Genomic DNA, 21441 nt, shown 5'->3' on the forward strand with positions numbered 1-21441 from the left:
GCCTGCTTTAAAACGATCGGAGCTTTCCAATGCGTCCCGAAGACAAACGTCAAACTTCCGCGTTTGTCTTCGAGACTCATTGGAAAGCCGCGCGGGTGTTTTAAAAACGTCGCCGCCGACATGGGGGGCTTGCTAGCACCCCCCCAAACCTGGGTTGGGGGTTCGGGGGGGTGCTAGCGAGCCCCCCATGTCGGCGGCGACGTTTTAAAACAGCCGCGCCGCCCCCAATCTTCGGCTCCTCGGTAGCGCTGCGGAAGTTAAAAACACCATCTGCACATGCGCAGATGGTGTTTTTACTTCCGCAGCGCTACTTCGCGAAAACCCGCTCGTTGCGGGGGGTCCTGGAACGGAACCCTCGCAACGAGTGGGGGATCACTGTATATTGATTTTCCGATATGTACTTTATTTCAGGACTCCTTTGCATTGTGCTGCCAGTTGCAACAGTGTTCACCTCTGTAAGTTACTTGTTGAATCTGGAGCAGCAATTTTTGCTTCGACTATAAGTGATATAGAAACTGCAGCAGATAAATGTGAGGAGATGGAAGAAGGCTATATTCAGTGTTCCCAGTTCCTATATGGTAGGTTTCATGTTTCCATGTCGAATTTGAAGATTCATAGCTTAAATAATGTCTCTTCTCAACTCATTTGAAGATTTGTATTAGTATTTATATTATTACCAAAATATTTATTTTGAGGATTTGCACACAGACCTAAATCTTTGAAGGAGTTCAACAGTTAAGAAACAAGAAATATACAAAAAAATAGTCTTTTTACTAAAATGAGATCTGATGAGATATAACTTTAGCAGACATTGACTTTTTTGCTTTCATAGAGCTCTATTTTTAAAACTTCTCAATCAGAAACAGCTGCATCATAGCAAGATCATTGGGACTCATTTCTCCAATCAATAGAAATATCTTCTCTTGAGACCAAAGTATTTGCATCATATAATGCAAATATGTATTAATCATGGCCAAGTAGAGTAAGGTAGATTCTTTAGAGCAGCGGTCTCCAACTTTTCCAGCTTTGTGGATTGGTGGAGGGGGAGATGAGATGGTTTCACTTTAAGCACGAGTGTGTGTCCTGCTACTTGCACAAATGGAGTTTCACATGTCACCCACATTTTTTTCTTTTTTTTTTTGCCTATTACTCAAACTTGTCCAAAGTCCATTGGAGTTTTATATACTGCTCAGAGTCCATTGAAGTTGGGAGTTTAATAAAGTCCAATAAATAAATATATAAATGATAGCAATAAAGTAGAGATTGGTTATAACTTTACATTTTTATTCCTACTGGTCAGAAGCAAGGGATTTTGATATTTGCTAATTAGATACATTATGATTTAATACATTTTAATTTCATAATTGAAATTGTACAGTTTCCAATCTTAAAAGTGTTCAGTTTTTGTTAAAACGTTTGTTAACAGGTATACAAGAAAAGTTGGGAGTCATGAACAAAGGCATAGTTTATGCATTGTGGGATTATGAAGCTCAGAACAATGATGAGTTGTCATTTCATGAAGGAGATGCACTTACAATTTTGCGGCGCAAAGATGACAATGAGACAGATTGGTGGTGGGCTCGGCTCAATGACAAGGAAGGCTATGTGCCTAAAAATCTTTTGGGGGTAAGCATGATACATATTTTATCCTAAATTGTGATATAATGCCTAGGCTGAATATCTGATTGTTCATAACAAAGCCATTAGAAATTGTGGTATCTATTTTGAAACAAGGAAATAACCACATTAGAAATCATTAAAATGATGAATAATCTACAGCTTTATAATGTATTTTGATTCACCTTCTAATAGTTTGAAGTAGTTGTCATAAAGTGTACCTACCATTAGAAAATCATTACATCTGCAAATTACCATGGTGTAAGAATAATCTATATGAAGGGCTAGTAAATCCTGGTCAGGGGAAGGAAACTTCCTGTTCTTCAAAATGATACATATACTGTATATAGATCCTGTGCAGAAACTGTTGGTAAATGCCCTGTCCGTAGAAACCATATTTCCCTGTTTTCCAGGTTTGCTGGACACCCTGAACATAGTTCCTCCCGTCCGTACTTACAACCCTGTCCCAAGGTTACAAATGTCACCTTGATACCTGGTTGGTGATGATCACATGGCTGTATTTTGAGGACTAGGGCTTTATGGCCATTTGCAGTGCCTCATGGTCACATTACTGCATTTTATTATGGGTTTACCAAACCCCAGAAATATAAATTGCAGTCACATGAACATGTGCTGAAAATGGCCATAAATGGGGACACTTGCCTAGTGCCCAAAATGCAGCCATGTGACCACCAACACAATCCCCAAGCATCAGATTCAAATTATAAGTATCCTGGGGAGGTCACTATGAAACCAGTTGCAAAGAACTGCCATTAGTAGACTTCTGTACACATTGATAGGTTATTTTTAAAACATCTGATACTACAGATCTTCTCATCCAAGAGTAACACTTTTGAAACATGTATTGAAGACCATAGATTCAAAGACTACTAAACCATTTCTCTCAAATTGTCAAAATTGGTGATTGATAGTTCCCAGGATGCTTTGCAGGTTTAGCTGAAGATGGCTTTTTTGTTTATAAGTTGTTTGGCCACTCAAAAAGCAGGGATTTTTTAGTCCCTGACAAAGGGCTTTGAACAAGGGGTCAGCTGTCATACTATGGCAGGACAAAAAGAAGAAAAAAATAAGGCCCACAGTTTGCTCCAGAAATTTCTCTAGTGATCCTAGAAAAAGCATTTAGCAAGAATTATGCAGCTGTATGTGAGAGCAATGCTTATGCCAAAATTCATTAAAGCTCTCAAAAAGTTTTGATTTGAGCTTTCCATTGGTACAGTCTGTGTGAATTCACTGGGGGTCATTTGAATATCTAAGTTGCAAGTAGATAACTGATTATTTTAGCAACAGAGGTGTGTCCTCATAGCTTTGACAGACTCCATCCAATCAGCTAAGCAGACAAGGTCAACCCATTGCTGAGCAGTGGAGAACTAATTATTTTCAGGGGTTTTGGGAAATGATTAGAGGTAAAAACTGCTAGTAGTAATTGAATTTTAAATTCAGAAAATGACTATGAATATAAGTTTCAACATGGGAAAATGGGTATACCTTTTATGAAAATTGGTGCTTTTTGTACAAAAGCCAGAACTCATAATTTTATTTCACTGCACTATTCGGTGTTCTTCTGATATCAGGAAAACCTGACAAGAACAGCATTCTTTGGATATATACTAACTTATAGTGACATTTTAAACATTCTAAAGTAAAAATTCTGTTGATAAATTTATGGTTGTCCTATGGTAGCAATACATCTTTGCATTACCTTAAGCTAACCACGATATACAGCATATATACTGTTTATATAGTATAAAGAAATAAAAAAGTGTTACTATATAAAGTAGTATATATATATGTGTGTGTGTGTGTGTGTATATACACACACACACATACATACATACATACATACATACATACATACACTACTTTATATAGTAACACGTTTTTTTATTTCTTTTAAAAAGCCAAGAAGTATTTTTCATCTCACACCCATTTTTTTAACAATGCTTCAAAATGTCTAGAAATGTTACAACTTTGTCCTTATATCATTCTTTTGCACTTTAAAATTTACTTCCAATTTCATGTTATTGCAGTTATACCCAAGAATAAAACCAAGACAGCGAACACTTGCCTGAATCACTTGATTTGTCAATTATTTTTTTCTGGGAACTGGAAGATGGAAAGAATACACTGGAGACATTTGCAATTACATTTCACCACAAATTAAAGCTATTCTTGTTTTAAATGGTGCTCTTGTTTAATATGATAGACAGCATTTGAGATTTTCGATCTGCAGTTTGTAAGTGAGGTCTGCTCCATATTAATCTGCCAATCATTGAGAGGTACTCAAACAATCTACAGTATTTTTTGCCAATTGAATTAAAAGTGCTAGATGTTAAATTGTAAAAAGCAGATATGCTGTCTACTCTGTCATAGTTCACTGTAGCTGCCCTGTTATGTCAAGAACTTTAAAATATTCAATTGAATGTTAAGTTTAATGTGTAAATCCTTAAATATCTTGTAAGAGATGACAACTGGGAGTAATGAACAATCTTCTGATATAAAAGGTGTTTCTGATGGGACAGAGAAGCATTTATGCTGAGTGGATTTTGCACACTTCTAAAAACTGCACTTGTTCCTTCACTTGATGTTTCTTCTTGATATTCTGCTTACAGTACAAATTGCATTCCCAGTATTCTGTTACCATTTCTCAAACACATCCTGTTTTCTATTTCCTAGACAATCCTGGTTTAAGGAACTTGTATGTCTTATGAAAGAAAAGTGCAATAGTTGGAAATGGTAAGAGGTAGGCTATAAAAGCTAGAAGATTCAATTTAAGGACTTTAAAACTTTATTTGTGAAAGTAGGATGGTGATTAAAAGGTTGAATAAAGAGACAAGTGGGTTCAATAGATTGAGGCTGAGAAAGGAGAGAGTTTGCTTTTTGGACTGAAATAGTATCTGTGATTCTAGTGACCCTGCCTGTCAGGGTGAGATATGCAATAAACCCAGTATCTACTTTCAAGCAAAAAAGCACTTCACTGGAATACTAATTGTACATGGTTTTATACACAGAAGTCTATTTTGAACTTCCCATTATGTTGTAACCATGCTTGGTTTTTGCCAGTAAACTCTAGACCAATTGGCTTTATTCATTACACATTGTGCATAATTTATAACCATCCATGCAGTGCTGTGACTTGCTTTTATTATTGTTTAGCATCAATTGTATATATTGTGTGACGAGAAGTGAAAGGGTATTGTAAAAGAATATTTGCTAAATGAAATTAAAAGTTAAAAAGCCTGCAATACACTGCTAATCCAGTGTGCACAATAAACTACTAATAAAATATTGTTGACGTTTCGGGTGTTTGTTTTAACGTGTATGCCTTTTCTGAAAGTCATTTATGAAGTTTTCATATACACAACACATCGTACATGTGTTATACTGTTATATATTCTCTGCATGCCCTTAAGAATGATGTGTTTAAATCAGGTCTTCAAACGGAATTCTTTAGAAACTTTCTGCATTTGTATTTATTTTTTACTTTTTTCCCTGCTTAATTTGTACTTGATTTCATACCAAGTCAATATCAATATCAAACTGACAACACCAATCTACATATTAGTTAAATGAATTCTCAATAGTGCTACATCAGACAAGCTTACATAGTATTTGATAATATTTTATTAGCCAAATCTCAAATTATCACAAACATATCTATAAAATCTGAAAAACAATTTTACTGAGAGTTTCATTCAAAAAGGCCAATTTATACAGCACTATTTGTAGTATTTGGTAAATCTTAATTTTACAACAAAACCCCCCATTTAATCTCATGATACAAAAACCTCACCAGAATAAAGGGTAATTCTATATAAAATAATACCTAAGGTGGATTTGATAGATCATTTGGATATATGGGGAGGAGGGGGACACACACCTGAGATCTACATTTCTGAAGAACTTTTTTCTGGAACAATGAGGATTGGTTTTAAATGAATTACATAATTTGTATTATAAAAGTTGTACTATATATTTAGCAATAGTGCAGGTCACACTTCATTTTACATATTAAGTGCAGATAAGATTTAACAAAATAAAGTCATAGATGCAGAGCTCTATTTAAAGCATTAATAAACTGTATACATATTGCACACTAAATAAGTGAATACTTATAGGTCCAAATACTCACATTATAATTGGCCACTGCTCACATGATGAACCACATTTAAAGGAGGAAGGGATAATCCCTATACCATGTGTAAATAGCAAGTAGTAAGAAGCTTATTTTTAGAGTTGATCTTTTCCCCAATTCCAAAAAACTACCTATTGATCCCTAGATTCATAAAGAAGTTTTGCTGCCTGTAAGATGACAAAAAAGAACAAAAAAGGAAGAAGTAACATGAACTGTCATTGTTAGAAACTATTGGAATTGCATATACAGTTCAGCAGTAGGGTTGAATTATTTCTGCATGCATTCAAATTTTTCTGATAGAAGCAGCAGCAAAGCAAGATGTGCTAAATGTTAAGATTCTGATTCATCAAATTGTACAGGGAAATTTTTATAGAATTTCAAACTATGATTCTCTTCATATAAAAATCTGTACAGTAGTCCCATACCTATCGCTGGTGTTACGTTCCAGACCTGGCCGCGATAGGTGAAATCCGCGATGGGGAATTTATCGACTGATAGTACTTATTTAAGTATTTATATTGTAATTGTTTGGTAAGTTTTCATTGTTTTAAGTGTTTATAAACCCTTCCCACACAGTATTTATTTTAGATACAGTATTTAAATACAGTATTTACAATTTTAGATATATATATATTTTTAAAAAACCTGCCGATCGAGTTCGGTGGGCTGTTTAAATCTGCCGATCGACTTCCTCAAAAACCCGCGATGAAGTGAAGCCGCAGTAGGTGAAGCGCGGTATAGTGAGGGACTACTGTACACAAACACTTGTGCTGGTTTATGGTCATAATACAGATAGTGCTCAATTTACTACCATGTTTGGAACCATAATTTCTGTTTTAATCATTGCAGTTGTAGGTTGGGATCCATCTTTTTACATTTTTTGCAAGTCATTAAGCTAAAATAGCAGCAGTTTACGGGCAAAAAAAATTGCAAATCATAGTCAGATGATCGCAAGTTACTGCAACTAGCCACAAAGGCAAACCAGTTGCCAAATGTCCAGAGAGAGAGGTATTGTGATATTTTACACAGCTAGAAGTGCCTAATTACCATGGGATTAGGTTAACAATGGCAAGCAGGTTGGCAAACACTGCCATCTTAAATGATCACTTAACAATGGAAATTCTGGTTTCTGTTACGTCATATGTCAAAGACTACCTCAACTTAGTATATAGCTATCACAGACTATTAGTTATTTAAACACCACTCTCTTTTAAAAGAGACATGGTTTTGATTATAGTGGCATACCTGCCATCTTGCAGATTTTGACTCTGAACTTCATTGGATTCCTCCTGGTGGAAAAGACTGCTGCTAATTTCTTGCCAATTTCCTACTGGCATCTTGTATGTTAATAACTGATTAGGTTTATTTAAAAGTACTCCTAAAGGCATTTAAGGTATAATTTAACAATTGCTTTAGTTACCTTATGCATTGCTGCTAGCCAGGTAGCAGATAGCTTTTTATTTGAACTGAAATCTTCACCAGAAGTAAATTTAATCTGTTTGAATTCATCTGATCCTGGTACTTTGTACTGAAGCAGCATACCTGTAGCACGAGTATTGCCTCCTAAGGGGGAAAAATAAGGGAAAATTACTTGGTTATAAATACAAAGGGCTGTACCAAACCATAGCTGCTTTTTATTGACAGAATGGATTCTATCACCAGAAAAATTACACATCCCAAAATGCAATCCAAACTTTGAGTAAAATTCTGAACCAGACCTAAAAAAAGGAGAACAAGAGGAAGTCCCATTGAACAAGTGGAAGTTTACTCAAGGGACATCCACAAAGTTACACTGCAAAGCAAATACAGCTTTATCCTTACAATGGTGGCTGGTTAGCCCATCATCTATTTCTAGCCCTAATCACTGATAGATACTTGAGAGAATACTGAGTAATGTATTAAACTCTAGGTTACACCAAGTGATGGAGAAAGCCACATGCAAAACAACTATGGCCAAGCAAGTATTCAGACTGGATAGCTTTGAGGTTATAAGACAAATGTCTAACAGAACTAGTGTTTTTAAAGGCCTCATATTCAAAAGTGCATGTGGAGAATGTGCATTACATAAGACATTTATTGGATGATGTATGCTCAAGCAGAACAAAATTATGTCCTTGAATTATTGGTAAGAAATCACAAAGTAGAAGAGACAAACCTTAAATAGTTTGCAACAATGGAAAAAAACATGGAGCAGCATAAAATAATTAAATCCATTAAACCAGTGTTCTTCAACCAGTGTGCCGTGAGACATGGTCCGGTGTGCCGTGGGGAAATTAAACATGGGTCCCCAAATTACCATTCCTGCCAGGATATCCCGTTTGTGTTCATTGAAACAGGCCCAGGTTTCACACTAGGTGTGTATAAATATATTTAGAAACTATATTTAACTATATGTATAATATATACTGTGTTAAGAGTGTCATTTTGGTTGCTGGTGTGCCCCAGGATTTTGTAAATGTAAAAAATGTGCCACGGCTCAAAAAAGGTTGAAAATCACTGCATTAAACAATACAGAAATTATTCTAAACATCTTTCAGTATGGAGATTCTGCAAAATACAGATTTATTTACAATATTAAACTGAAGTCAAAATGTTTAAGTCAGGCCACCTTTATGATTACATCTCAAATTCAATACTACTTTAACAACAACAACAAAATACTTGTACCCATCTCCTCCATTACAAAGTTGACATGTACTTTAAAGGTACAATTTTGAATATTTTTTTGCGGTGGTTCAGAATTGACTTGAAAGCCCCAACTAAATCCACTATGATTAGTTTTTAAAAATCTACCTCTATTTATAAAATTAGAAGTGTCAAAGAAATCCTATCACAAAGGCAAAGGCTCTACTTATTCCCTTTTAGTAGGGGAAAAAAACAAACACAGTTCTAAATCCTTATATTTGTACTGTTGGACAAATGTAGAAACTGCTGATTTGAAAATAACAAGGCACACACATAGGGTGGCTTCTTGAACTCTTTCCAACACTTCAAAAAAGTTGTGTTTTAGATCACGATTGAAAAATGTCATGCCAACCTTCTGCCTCTCAGGGAAGCATTGGGAGATTTCCCCCCCCCCTGGATTTCTATTTTCTCTGAAGCTTCTGCCGGATACTGTTCAATTCATTCATTCTTTTGCAATTTATCCTATATAAAATTTAGTCCCCTTCTGTTATCCTATTCTCAAGTCAGTCTACATAATTTATTCTCAATATTCTATTATGTTGGAAAGAATACAATTTGATTTACAACTGGTCGCTTAGCAATAGTTCGAAGTTACATAGGACCTACTGGGGAGCTACTTATGACCCATATTCAAAGTTACGATGGTCGACAACCCCCCCCCCCCCCCCCATAGTCACATGATAATACTTCAGGTGCTCGGCAACTGACACGCGTTTATGGTTGTTTGCAGCATTCCACAATCAGGCAACAGTCTTTTATGATAATATTGCCAAAAATTGGTATTGACTTACAATTTTCAGCAAAACAGTGCCTATAGGAAACTACTGGTTTGCTTATTCTGTTTTTTCAACTGTCACAATTTCGGACCATAATGGGCAAGTTCCATTATGGTTGCTAAGTGAAAGACCATGAAAATAAAATAGTGTGAAAGAACTAATGTTCATGTTTCATGAGTATGATGTTAGACTACAATTTTCTTCTGCCATATTTTTTGTAGATGCATTTATCTTTTCTAGAAGATTAGCATTTTATGAAGCTGACTTAACTAATGGAAACAGTATTAAAAACAATTTTGGTTGTAATGTCTCAGAATATATTTAAGAAATATATAACAAATGCATAGCTCTTAAATTGTGTTAATGTGAGAACACTAAAATAAGTCCATTTAATTTTTTATTTTTTATGCAATGATAAATGCATTTGTCTGAACAATAATTAAATTTTGAATGTGAACCATAGTTAACTTAGCTTTCTGGGATACCTAAGCTGTGATTTAATAGTTTAAACATCATACAGGTAATTCAACAATAGGTAAAACTAACACATTATTCTTTTCAGTTTTGTTTGATTAAAAAAAATAAACATGCTAAATAAGCCTGAGTAGACAAAAATATTTTTTTAAAAAATGGAAATCACTAAACACTGACCTAGCAACAAGGCTATTTGTTTTCTGAAGTATGTGCAATACTTTGGATTTCATTCCAAAATGGTATTTCAGCATGTGCAAGACATAAACGGACTATGTTTTCTGAAGCTCTTCAAAGCAGATACATATTTTCCTAGGATCAACTGCAGAAAGCAGTCATAGAAAAGACATGGCTGTTTTAAAAATTACAGAGACCGTATTAATCAGAGTATAAAACACACTTTTTTCTTTCCTAAAAGAGGAATACTTATACTCCAAATATAACGCTGCTCACCCGCCAGCCCCTAATCCTTCGGCTTCCGTGCATCCTCTTCCTGGCTCCAGATTGCCACCGTCCATAGCTAATGTTTTTGGGCTCTACCTATTGCGTTTTCAGCCTCCAAATGCTCAACACACAGTGCCCAAAATGGCTACATGGAACAACTGCAGCCTTCTCTTACTCCTTCTGCACTTTGCCTGCTTTAATCACTGGAGCTTCCTCCTCAAATACGATCAGCTGTGCTTTTGAAGCTGTTTACAGCCCCAACACCAGCTAAGTGATCTTCCATGCTTTGTCTTTTCTAACTGATGCTCCCTCCAACGATCAGCTGTGCTTTAGAAGCACAGCCCCCACCAGCAAAACCAGCAAGCGAACTAATGTGCTGAAGCTGACCAGGCTAAAGACTAGCCAGATGAATACCTGTTAGGCAGAATCCCCCCCCCCCATTTTCCTCCCCAAAAACCAAGGTGCGACTTATACACTGGTGCATCTTATACTCCAAAAATACAGTAACTATATTTGCTCCCTCAAGAAATCTAAGCCACTATTCGAAACGGATTCTGAGTAGTTGCACAGTCCAATTATTCAAACAATATGAAGAAGCTATGTTAATTTTAAATTTAATGTTGATACTAAAAAGACTGTATATACAAATCAAGTCCTAAATCACTTTATACCCTGTGTTCAAATTGAAGTAATCAGACTGGTCTTTTGGTAAGGCAGAACAAATCCTTTGCCTAGGGTAATTAATTGTGGCAACTGCCTGAAAACTCATGTTAGTTCATCTATTCAAAGCTGTCACCTCCCCAACTCCATCTGCAAAGTGATACATGCAAGGGAAGTGACCAAAGATGACAGAGAGGAATTACAGGTTTCTCAATGTGACATATGAATCAGGAAAGGTAATGAAGCAACCAGAAACAATAGTAAGTTCTGCCACTTCCAGAGTGAGGTCATAGCCTAATTGTTTCCTCAGATCTGTTATGTGTAATTCTATAGAAATATAGGGTACACAGCTGTTTGTGGCTGTACTAAGCAATGCATTATATCTTTCCCATTTTAAACTTACTTTAAATGTATATCAAATATAACTTTTTGTGTCTTCCTAATCCTGATCCTTCCCATATTTTCCAACATCAGGGCAGGTCAGATTAGGTCAGATTTATGATATTCATCCAGTGAAGAGTTTCTCTTTTTACAAGCCTTTTCCCATCTCACCTGGAATTATGAAATGATCACATATCTTAAACAGAAACCACCCAACCCCTTCTCACAAAAAAAAACTTTTGGCAGTTTCATTCATGACAGATAGATCTCTTCACTGCATTCAAATAAGTAACCAAAGATTTAATTTTGGAGAAAAGCAACACACCTATGACCTATTCCAATTGAAAAAAAATACCAAGATACTTGTTATTGCTATTTTTATTGTTATTTCAGACTAACACAACTTCTTTTAATGTTTAAATGTTTAATATTTTGTAGCCCAAGCCTAGCTGTCAGACAAAGGGAGTGGGAAGGTGTTGTGTTTGGGCCTGGGCCAGCCATTGCTCCCACAGATGGGAGAGACGCGGCACAAAGTGAATGTGAAAGCCTGGCTGACAGCCAGGAGGATTCAGCAGACAGCCCAGGGGATTTGGCCTGCAGTCCCTCAAACAGTCTGTCCTCGCTCAGTTCGTCTGCAGATCAATACATTGATTTACATAGCTGAAGAGCTATGCAAAGAAGGGATCGCTTTAAGGAATATTACAAATCATGAGAGAAGCACCTGGGTTGGGTGTGGTTCCCTTAATGAGGGCTAAAGGGGATAAAAAGGGAACAAGGGCCAAGGCAAACTGTGGCTGTTTATCTGTGTTATTTTGTGGTTCCTGCTTCGAAGTTTCTGTGCTGTTGGAGTTTTCAACCCAGCTTTGTCAGACAAGTGGGAGATGAAAACTCTGGGACTTGCTGTTTGCTTCAAAGATTCAAAAGGACGTTGTCTTTGTTTGTTTTTCCCTGTGGTTTTTTTTGTATGCGGCTGAAGTAAGCCTTGCATTGTTTTCGGACATTAAGAACTGTTTTTTTGAGTAAGCTGTTTTTGTTTATGTAATACAAGTTTGCTGATTAGCAGAGCACGTGTGTGTTTGATTTCTTTTCACTGGACTATTACGCATTGCCAAGCCAGTCAGGCAGAACAGAAGGTAGTGGCTATATGTAGCCTGGGGAATGCTAGCTTGCCCATTGAGATGGTTGGCTGTGAATGGATCTGAAGTTCAGCCACTAAGGAAACATTTCCACCAAAAAAAAATGTATCTGCACTAGGCCTCACATATTGAATAAATTACACAAAAAGCATGCTTAGGAGTAATGAGTTCCAGTGCTGACCTTCCATAATGTGTTCACTTTCCAAGAGGCAGGTATAAGTATGAATGTCGTTTTCTACATCAAGGAAGCAGGCAAGTAATGAAAAGAAATGTTAATAAAAAGAAATACAGAAGGTTTAAAATGAAGATTCAAGTTATAGCCATAAAAATTAAACAGATAAGATCAAGTCATTTGGAGAAACATAGAAAAAGCTACAGAAAAGAAATGTGTATGAATGGAATCTAATCCAGTGACCGAATACTTGTAACATTGGGCTCAAATTTTACTATTCTTGTTTTCCTGAATTCTCACCACCACATTTTTATATAATCTAACCTTAATGATTTAAAAGTCAGCAAAATCTTGTATTTTTCAGAATGAAATTAATGAAATAATTTATATAGTACTTACTTTTGTGGCTAACACAATGTTAAAGGAAAATAAAAAATAAGTTACTTGCAATCCAAAATTTTGTTAAAACAATGTGCTTTAATAAAGGGCTAGCTTAATATTTGTTAATATTTCAGTTCCATATTAACTGTACAAAATAGAAATATTTTTAAATTACATTCTACAAACAATTATTATGCATGTCATCAAACTCTCAATGATTCTAAGTAGTTGAACACAACAAGTTTTATATACTGATTTGTTTAATTACCATATACATCTTTAGGAAATCAGCCAGTAGTTAATATCAGCTAAAAGTAATTCCTTGACATTCCAAAAATAATTCAGAGTATTTGATTTGCTAAAAACTCTCCATCATGTTTCTTATTTTATGAGTTTATTTTGAATTAATAGTTATTTCTATCTTAATTATCAAGCCAGTAGTTTTCTCCTTTTTTATATTGCAAATATCCTGTTGTGGTTTTTTGAAAAAAATGTAATTAGACATTAAAAGTAAGGTTTGGAATGAAACAATGACTGAGTTTCTCGTGGAATACTTGTAAGTTTGTGACATATTACAAATACAGCCACTATCAACCTTTGTTGCTCGCTTAAGGAGAGAAATAAGTCCTAATCACATGCTTACATCTGTTGCAGAAGCTATTCCCTAAAATAAATGTTTTATTATATCCAGAAAAGTATAGAGAAACACAACTAAATTGGAAGTTCAAAGTCTCATACCTATTATAAACAAGTTCACTTCAGGTAAATAAAAATTGCATTTTGTTTCAAATAATAAAGATTTCTGAAGTAGAATCAGCAACAAAATCTAAAAAGTACAAGGGGAAAATTCTAAAACGTTTTTGTGAAAAGCTATGCTTATAAAATTCATAAAGGTAATGTACTCAATGTGTTTTTAGACTCAAGGTTCTTTTAGACAGGTATCACCAATATGCTCATGATATCCAGATGGTGAGTGACATAGTGAATGACCTTTTTTTGGTGCCTGGAGGCTGTGGGGGTCTGGGTGAAAAACAACAGACTTCAACTGAACCCTGATAAGAATGAAGGCTGTGAGTGGGCCCCTCTGTATCCATCCAAGAGTTTATCATCTTTAGTCTCGGATGAGGTTGCACCTGCCCAGACAGTCCTGGTGTGAGAAACCTTTAGGACTCCCGGCTCCTGCTGCATTGTGCAACAGTTATGCCCCTTCCTGGAGAGGGAGGCCCTCCACTTGATTATTCATGCTTTGGTCATCTCCCAAATGGACCGTTGCGAAACTCACTTTGTATGGTGCTACCCTTGAAAAGAATCTGGAAGCTTCAATTGTGCAGACTGCAGTTGTGCAAACCATACTGGGTGAATACATACCACTTTTGCTCCACTATCTGCACTAGGTACCAATTGCTGCCTGGTCCAATCCTTAGTGTTGATCACCTGCAAAATTACATGGCACAGGGCCAAGCTATCTATGGAACTGGTTTCATCCCATCCCATCATCTCATCCCACTCATTCAAGGAAAGTATACTGCAGACCCCATCAGTCAAAGAATTTTGACTGACGGAGTCTAGCAGGAGGGCCTTCTCTGCCGTTGCCCTGTATCTCTTGGCCTTCCTCAAAGGGGCTAAACCTCACTAATCAGCCTTACTTGGGAGACACAGAGGTCCCTTCAACTGTGTGTCTGGCTGGCCCCTTGAGAACTTCCCTCACCTGTATTAACAACTGCTAAGCCCCCACCTTGGAATTTTTCTCAATTTTTATAATATTTTTATAATTTTAAGTTTTTGATCTTAAATTAATTCTGATTGTTTAAATTTTATTAATTATATTGTACACTGCTCTGAGAGAGATGAGTGGTTAAGAAATAAAATAAAAAAAGAAATATTTGCAAACTCCACTATGATAGCAATCAAGAAATATTTGAGAGTTAATATATTTATTTACATTTAATAGATTTATTCAACAATACTTTCATTGTACACAAATGTGATATATTTATTTATTTATTTAATTTATTGGATTTATATGCCACCCTACTCCGAAGAATGTAATAATTATACTTAATCATATAGAAAATCTTGTTCATTAGCATATGTAGATATTACATTAATTTGAAAGTGCAAAAGTTACTAACATTCTAAAATTAATTAAAATGGAGGTGTATAAGCAATCATATTCTTTTAAAAAATTCATATGGACTATGTGTACTATATTGCTCACTACTGTGTTAAAAACTATTCATGGTATCACAAAATTCTCAGACTAGATGTTTCTGAACTAAAATCAACCCCCTTCCTTCACAATATTAAAATGATTCCTGAAGAAAGTTCCCATTTTATTACTTATTTATTTGATTGTACATACATTTTCTACAGAGGTTCACAAATCTTTTTTCCCCCATTTTCTCCTCCACAACAATAACCAGATGTGGTAGGTTAGGTTAAGAGAGCGACCAGCCTATTTGGACACCCAAATAACTTCTCTTGCTGAAACATATTTAAAGTAGGACCATCTAATCCTGGTGCAGCAGCTTAATTACTACACTATCCTGATTTTTACCCTATATTTCAGATAAGATATGTATCCCAGAAAACAATGGGAAATATGTTGCATAATGCTTGCCATTAAGAAGCAATCTAAGAAAATATCCCAAGAAGATAACTATTAATTCTAGGAAGATCTGACAAGAAATCCACTAGGTAAAGAAAGCAGGATAAAATAGGTAGACATTTGAAAGACAAAATAAAAAAAATATAGAAAAAGGAAACATGTACAGTAAAAAGGAATCCGGCAGGGAAGAAAGATGCCATGCATCATGTTATCTGGCCAGGAACAGAGATACTGATAGAGGAAATGTGTAAATTATGGTTTCAGTCACAGAAACACTACAATTGTTTAAAGACTTAAACTATGAAAGGCAAAACACAGTGATTTTAGTACAGGTTTCTAGTTACTACTTATGCTTAATAACAAGTTACCTCCAGGAGTAAATCCTTCCGTAAGAATTTGGACTGTGGAGATATGTGAAATTTCTATTTCATAATGGCTTTCTCCATCCAAAAATAGATACCTGCACAAAGAAAGAATATTCATTTCATGTATATTAATTAGTAATTCTTACATTACTAAGTCTCATACTAGAAAATAAAACAATCATTTATATAATTACAAGACATTACATTTGTTAAAAGTTTATTTATTCATTATCTGTAGTATCTATGGTTTGTTGTTCCACTTCACAAGTTTAAAATGTTTCATCATTTAAAAAATGTAATATACTAAAATAATTTCCAAAAAGAATATATTGACTATTAATTCACAAAGTGTTTGAAAGTGTTTCTAACATGGGAAAAGCCATCCAAGAAATCCTCCTAGATTCTATCAACACTTCTATACTTATAATCAAATTACCAGGCGTCAAAGCAACTACCTCCTTAAAGCTTCAGTAAAATAATGAAAGAATGGTATTGATTTTCCTAACTCACCAAAGGAGACTACCGTATTTTTCGGAGTATAAGATACATCTTCTCCCCCCCCCCAAAAGAGAGTGAAAACTTGGGTGCATCTTATATACTGAATGTAGCTCCACCCAGCCACCCCCAGCATTGGCCTTTGCCTCCTAGCAATTTACCTCATTGCAGCAAACAGAACAGAGCCTGTTAAGCCAAGAAACTGATTATCAGCTTTTCAACTGTCAACTGATTGGCGCTGCAGCCACTAGAACTGAAAGTGAAACCAATGCTGCAAGGAGGCAAATTGGTGGGAAAGACAGGCAGATTTTTATTTTCTGCTGAACTGCGTGCAAGGAGGTAAGTCAATAACTATAAATGTCTTAGAATGTTCAAATTATTGGACTTATTTTTAGACTGCTTTATTATTGTTCTAGATAACAAAATGAAGCAGCTTTTTAAAATAAATGCTTGATCTGAAGAGGCCCAGCGCTTTTGTATCTATAACTATACAGTGGAACCTCAAGATACGAACTTAATTGGTTCCAGGGGGAGGTTCGTAAGACGAAAGGTTCGTAAGACGAAACATTGTTTCCCATAGGAATTAATTAATCCGTGCAACAACAAAAAAACCCGCAAAAAAATGCTGCCGCCCGGCTGTCACCTTTTAAAACAGCCGGGCGGCTTCCCTCTCTCTCTCTCCTTCCTCCCTCCTCCTCCTCTTCCTCCTCCTCCTGTATTCCGCCTCCCTCCTAGCCCGCTAGGCAAGCCAGTGGTCCCCGTCACGGAGCACAGCCATGTGGGCTCCGCTCTGTTCCCTGCCGGCCCGATTGAGGGGCCGGCGGTCTCCGCCAGGGAGAGCTTCCTGGCTTTCGTTCTTGTTGGATTCGCTAGCTTTCATGCCCAGGAAGCTATCCGAAGTGAGGAGAACCGCCGCTGTTGCCGCTCGGCCGCGCCTCCTTGCCCGCCGCCCGCCCAGGATGCAGATCTGCTGCCTTGCCCTGCGCCTGCCGCCGGCCCGATCCTGCGTCTCTTGCTTCTGGGCTGGCTCCATTCTGTTCCCTGCCGGCCCGATTGAGGGGCCGGCGGGAGGAAAGCGAATGCCTCTCTTTGTTGCGCTGCCTGGCTGGCAGCGGAAGATGTAACCGAGCCCACGGGGCCGGGCTCCGTGGCCGGCAGGGAACAGAACGGAGCCTTCCACGGCAGCTGCCTGCTGGGCTGGTAAGAGGGGGAGCCGAGCCCAGCCCCTTGGGCTCGGTTACATCTTCCGCTGCCAGCCAGGCCATGCTGGCGGAAGCGCAACAAAGAGAGGCATTCGCTTTCCTCCCGCACGCAGCCGTCTGACCGTGGGCTCCTTCCCGATCTCGGAGAGCTTCCTGGCTTTCGTCCTTGTTGCATTCGCGAGCTTTCATGCCCAGGAAGCTCTCCGAGATCGGGCGGAAAGCGAATGCCACGGGGCTGGGCTCGGCTCCCCCCCTACCAGCCCAGCAGGCAGCCGCCGCGGAAGGCTCCATTCTGTTCCCTGCCGGTCCGATTGAGGGGCCGGCGGGAGGAAAGCGAATGCCTCTTTTCGTTGCGCTGCCTGGCTGGCAGCGGAAGATGTAACCGAGCCCATGGGTCCGGGCTCCGGCTTCCGCACCGCTCGTCCCACCCATCGCCCGTATCCAGCAGAAGCGGCGGGATTCAAAAGTGCTGGGGTGGGGGGGCTGTCGGGACACCCCCCCACCCCAGCACTTTGAATCCAGCAGCTTCTGCTGGATACGGGCGATGGGTGGGAGGAGCGGGGCGGAAGCCGGTGGCTGTGGCAGCTCGTCCCACCCATCGCCCGTATCCAGCAGAAGCGGCGGGATTCAAAGTGCTGGGGTGGGGGGGTGTCCCGACAGCCCCCCCACCCCAGCACTTTTGATCCTGCGCCTCCTGCTTCCCCCCCCCAGCCAAAAATACAAAGGGGTCTGCGGCAGCAGACTGTCTTTGTGTTTTTCGCTGGGAGGGGGGAGCAGGAGGACCTTCCTGACTCCCTCCCCCAGCGCCGGACCTCCTGCCCTCCCTCCCAGCCAAAAACCCAAAGCGGCCTCCCGAACGTTTTCCATCTTACGAACCTGCCGCCGCCGAGAAGCCCCGCCGCCCGGCTGTCACCTTTAAAACAGCCGGGGGGCTTCCCAGCAGCCTTCCGAAGCCAAACGCCAAACCCGAACTTCCGGCTTCGGCTTCGGGAGGCTGCTGGGAAGCCCCCCGGCTGTTTTAAAAGGTGACAGCCGGGCTGTGGGGCTTCCCAGCAGCCTCCCGAACGCCGAACCCGGAAGTTCGGGTTTGGCGTTCGTAAGACGAAAAAAGTTCGTAAGAAGGGGCAAAAATTTTCTGAACCCCGGGTTCGTATCTCGGGTTGTTCGTAAGACGAGGGGTTCGTATCTTGAGGTACCACTGTACTTAGAAAGCCACATCAATTTTAACAGCATCTGTAAAACTATAGTCTAAAAAGTAATAGTGCCCTGTTTTAGTATTAAGATAAGGCAGCTAAGCTAAATCCTGATTTAGGGTTTACTCCTGTTTGGAGTAAATCTATTTAAATAATTGGGAGGAGTTTGTGTGCCTACATTTAAGAAAATGTTCTGGCATTAATATACTGCCATAATACACATTTCTCCAATTCTTTGCTATTTCTAGAGGTCAGGCACATATGCCCAGAAATACACAGCAACAGTGTATATCATCTGTACTGTTTGCTGGGAGGCAGAGGCAGATTTTTTTCCCTTGTTGTCCGCCCCAAAAACTAAGGTGCGTTTTATACTCTGGTGCATCTTATACTCCAAAAAACACGGTAATGTCGTTAATATGTGTTGAAAAATATTGGTCATTATCTATCATTCCGAAATAGTAAAATATATTCCTCCAATAAGAACATGCTTATACAATCATCAATATCAAAATAATAATAATAAGGAACACTAGATTACTCATTAGTTATAAAAAAACAAAAGGTAATACATACAACCACAGCGAAAACCTTCAAAAATGGAAATAGAAAAGTATCGATTTTTCTGTTAAGACCAAGTCGTAGCAATATTACTCAGATAACACTTTGGAAATAACAGAAGGGATGCTGGATAGGTAATCCTTCAAAATGTTAACACAAAATATGCAGCAAAGAAAATATTTTTCAGAAAATGATTACAATTGATTCAATTCCTACTAGCAAACACAGAACATTTTTTACCTCTGGTTGTTGGAAAGTCGACAAACCATCATTTCTGTTTTTTCTGATGTCCCTGGAGTTACGAAGAATGTAGCACCTCAAAATTCCAGGAATGGAAGAAAAAGAATTAAGGATACATTTTTCAAAATACAATAAAGTTAGAACAAACTTAAAGTGCAATTCTCAATCTTACTATACAGAATTAATGTTTATTAACTTTTCTTAGAACTTTTGTTACTAAAGGGAAAAAGAAAAATTGGGCATATCAAGATTATTCCTATTATAATGAGACAGACGTTTACCATTTTTCATTGTGGAATCCAAAGATGTATTTATACCAGAAAAACCCAAGCTGAAGCTCCAAAATTTATGCAGACCCAAAACATTCAGTACTTTTCCCCAACACCTGTAAATATTGTTGCTGAAGTGTAATAACTAAAGGGAAAATTAATATATAATGACTAAACTTGTACTGATATTACCCAAATTTAACAATATATTTTCTGCCTTCCACTATCCATTACTGTGCTCAATATACCACTGGCAAAGTATATTTTTTCTTTCAAATTTTGCAGTCCTGTTTTATGTCATGTATTTATTAAGCATATCACCCAAAACAAATACTTATATATTGCCTTTTAGCAAGTGAAATAAGAATCTATATTCAATACCTACCATTCATAAGCACCTTGAGTTGCCTGTCATAGAACTCCATTTCTTTCTGAGAAATGAGAGCACATTCAGCACACTGGCGTACGGGATCAACAAAGTACATACGAGGCAGAGGCACTTTCTTGCTGCAGCATTTATCACAAAAGCACTTTCCACACCTCCTGCAGTGATGCTGGAATAGAGGAGAAAGAGAGAGAAATTAACCAAAGTTGGATTATTATGTTTAAAACATTTGATTCTGCTTTACTGCAAATTCTCTCAGGCACAAAAGAAATAAATACTGCAGTGGAAATACAAGCAGTATAAAGAGGATAAAATCCCGATATGCGAGGTTAAAAAAAATACCAGGATGTTTGCAAAATAAAATGAGAAAAATGTCAGAATTCAGTCTAAATTCTCATGAGCTAGAGAATGTTGTCTTTGCAGATCACATTGTACTACTTCTTTTCCATGGAAGTCTAGCAATCGGTCCATGAAAGTGCGGAGTACAATAAGCGGAGTACAATAAGCAGTGTTTTCCTTTCCCTGTTCTAAAAACACAAGCACATTCAGCAAGCTTCAAATATCAAATGCCCAGAGTAATTTAGGTGACATCGGCGGAATTGTAAAAACTCTACTAATATAAGGTTTAGTATACTCTATGAATTAGACCAGGGGTCCCCAACCACCGGGCCGCGGACCAGTACCGGGCCGCGGGGCATGTTGCACCGGGCCGCAGAGTCAGCAGCTGCCGGCCCTCCTGCCGCCACCCCCTCCCTCCAGCGCTTCGCCTCCCGCCAGGCAAGAGGCCTTGGGAGGCAGGTTCTGCCAGCCACAGGATGATGGATGGGACAGAGGGGCGGGAAGGACCGGGAGGTTCAAGCCTCTTTTGGCTTCTGCTGCGGCACGCCTTTGTGTTTTTGGCTGGGGGGGAGGCAGGAGGGCCGGCCTGACCCCCTCCCTCCAGCGCTTCACCTCTTGCCGGGCAAGAGGGCTTGGGCCACAGGTTCTGCCGGCCACAGGGCAATGGCGGGAAAGAGGGGCGGGGAGGACCAGCACCCCCATGCTTAATCCCGCCCCCAACCACACCCCTTTCCGCCCCCACCAGGCCATAGAAAAATTGTCTTGCTGAAACTGGTCCCTGGTGGAAAAAACGTTGGGGACCACTGAATTAGACAACTGGGTTTTTTCAATCGTCCATGGTTAGTCTATACACAGCTTGACATACAATGTGAAAATAACATTTGATCAAGCCAAATGTTTCCTTCACTATCTGA

At 38.4% G+C, this 21441-nt stretch overlaps 2 protein-coding genes across 9 annotated transcripts in view; one reads left to right on the plus strand and one right to left on the minus strand.

The window, feature by feature from the left end:
• Positions 1-4922, plus strand: part of PPP1R13B (protein phosphatase 1 regulatory subunit 13B) — a 59748-nt gene extending 54826 nt beyond the window's left edge. For all 8 annotated transcript variants that reach the window (XM_070751573.1, XM_070751544.1, XM_070751552.1 and 5 more), the window contains 3 exons: positions 412-578; positions 1427-1626; positions 3663-4922. In XM_070751573.1, coding sequence (XP_070607674.1) covers positions 412-578; positions 1427-1626; positions 3663-3704 — 409 coding nt within the window. In that variant the 3' untranslated portion in view covers positions 3705-4922. The remainder of the gene's footprint in view (positions 1-411; positions 579-1426; positions 1627-3662) is intronic.
• Positions 4923-5898: 976 nt separating this feature from the next.
• Positions 5899-20288, minus strand: ZFYVE21 (zinc finger FYVE-type containing 21). The gene is made up of 5 exons (XM_070739283.1): positions 20189-20288; positions 19535-19610; positions 15850-15941; positions 7188-7330; positions 5899-5934 (listed from the first exon to the last, which is right to left on the minus strand). Exons 1-5 carry the CDS (start codon positions 20286-20288, stop codon positions 5899-5901), a joined length of 447 nt encoding a protein of 148 aa, XP_070595384.1.
• Positions 20289-21441: the final 1153 nt, after the last annotated feature.

This window comes from Erythrolamprus reginae, chromosome 1 (genome assembly GCF_031021105.1).
Source record: "Erythrolamprus reginae isolate rEryReg1 chromosome 1, rEryReg1.hap1, whole genome shotgun sequence".
NCBI lineage: Eukaryota > Metazoa > Chordata > Lepidosauria > Squamata > Dipsadidae > Erythrolamprus > Erythrolamprus reginae.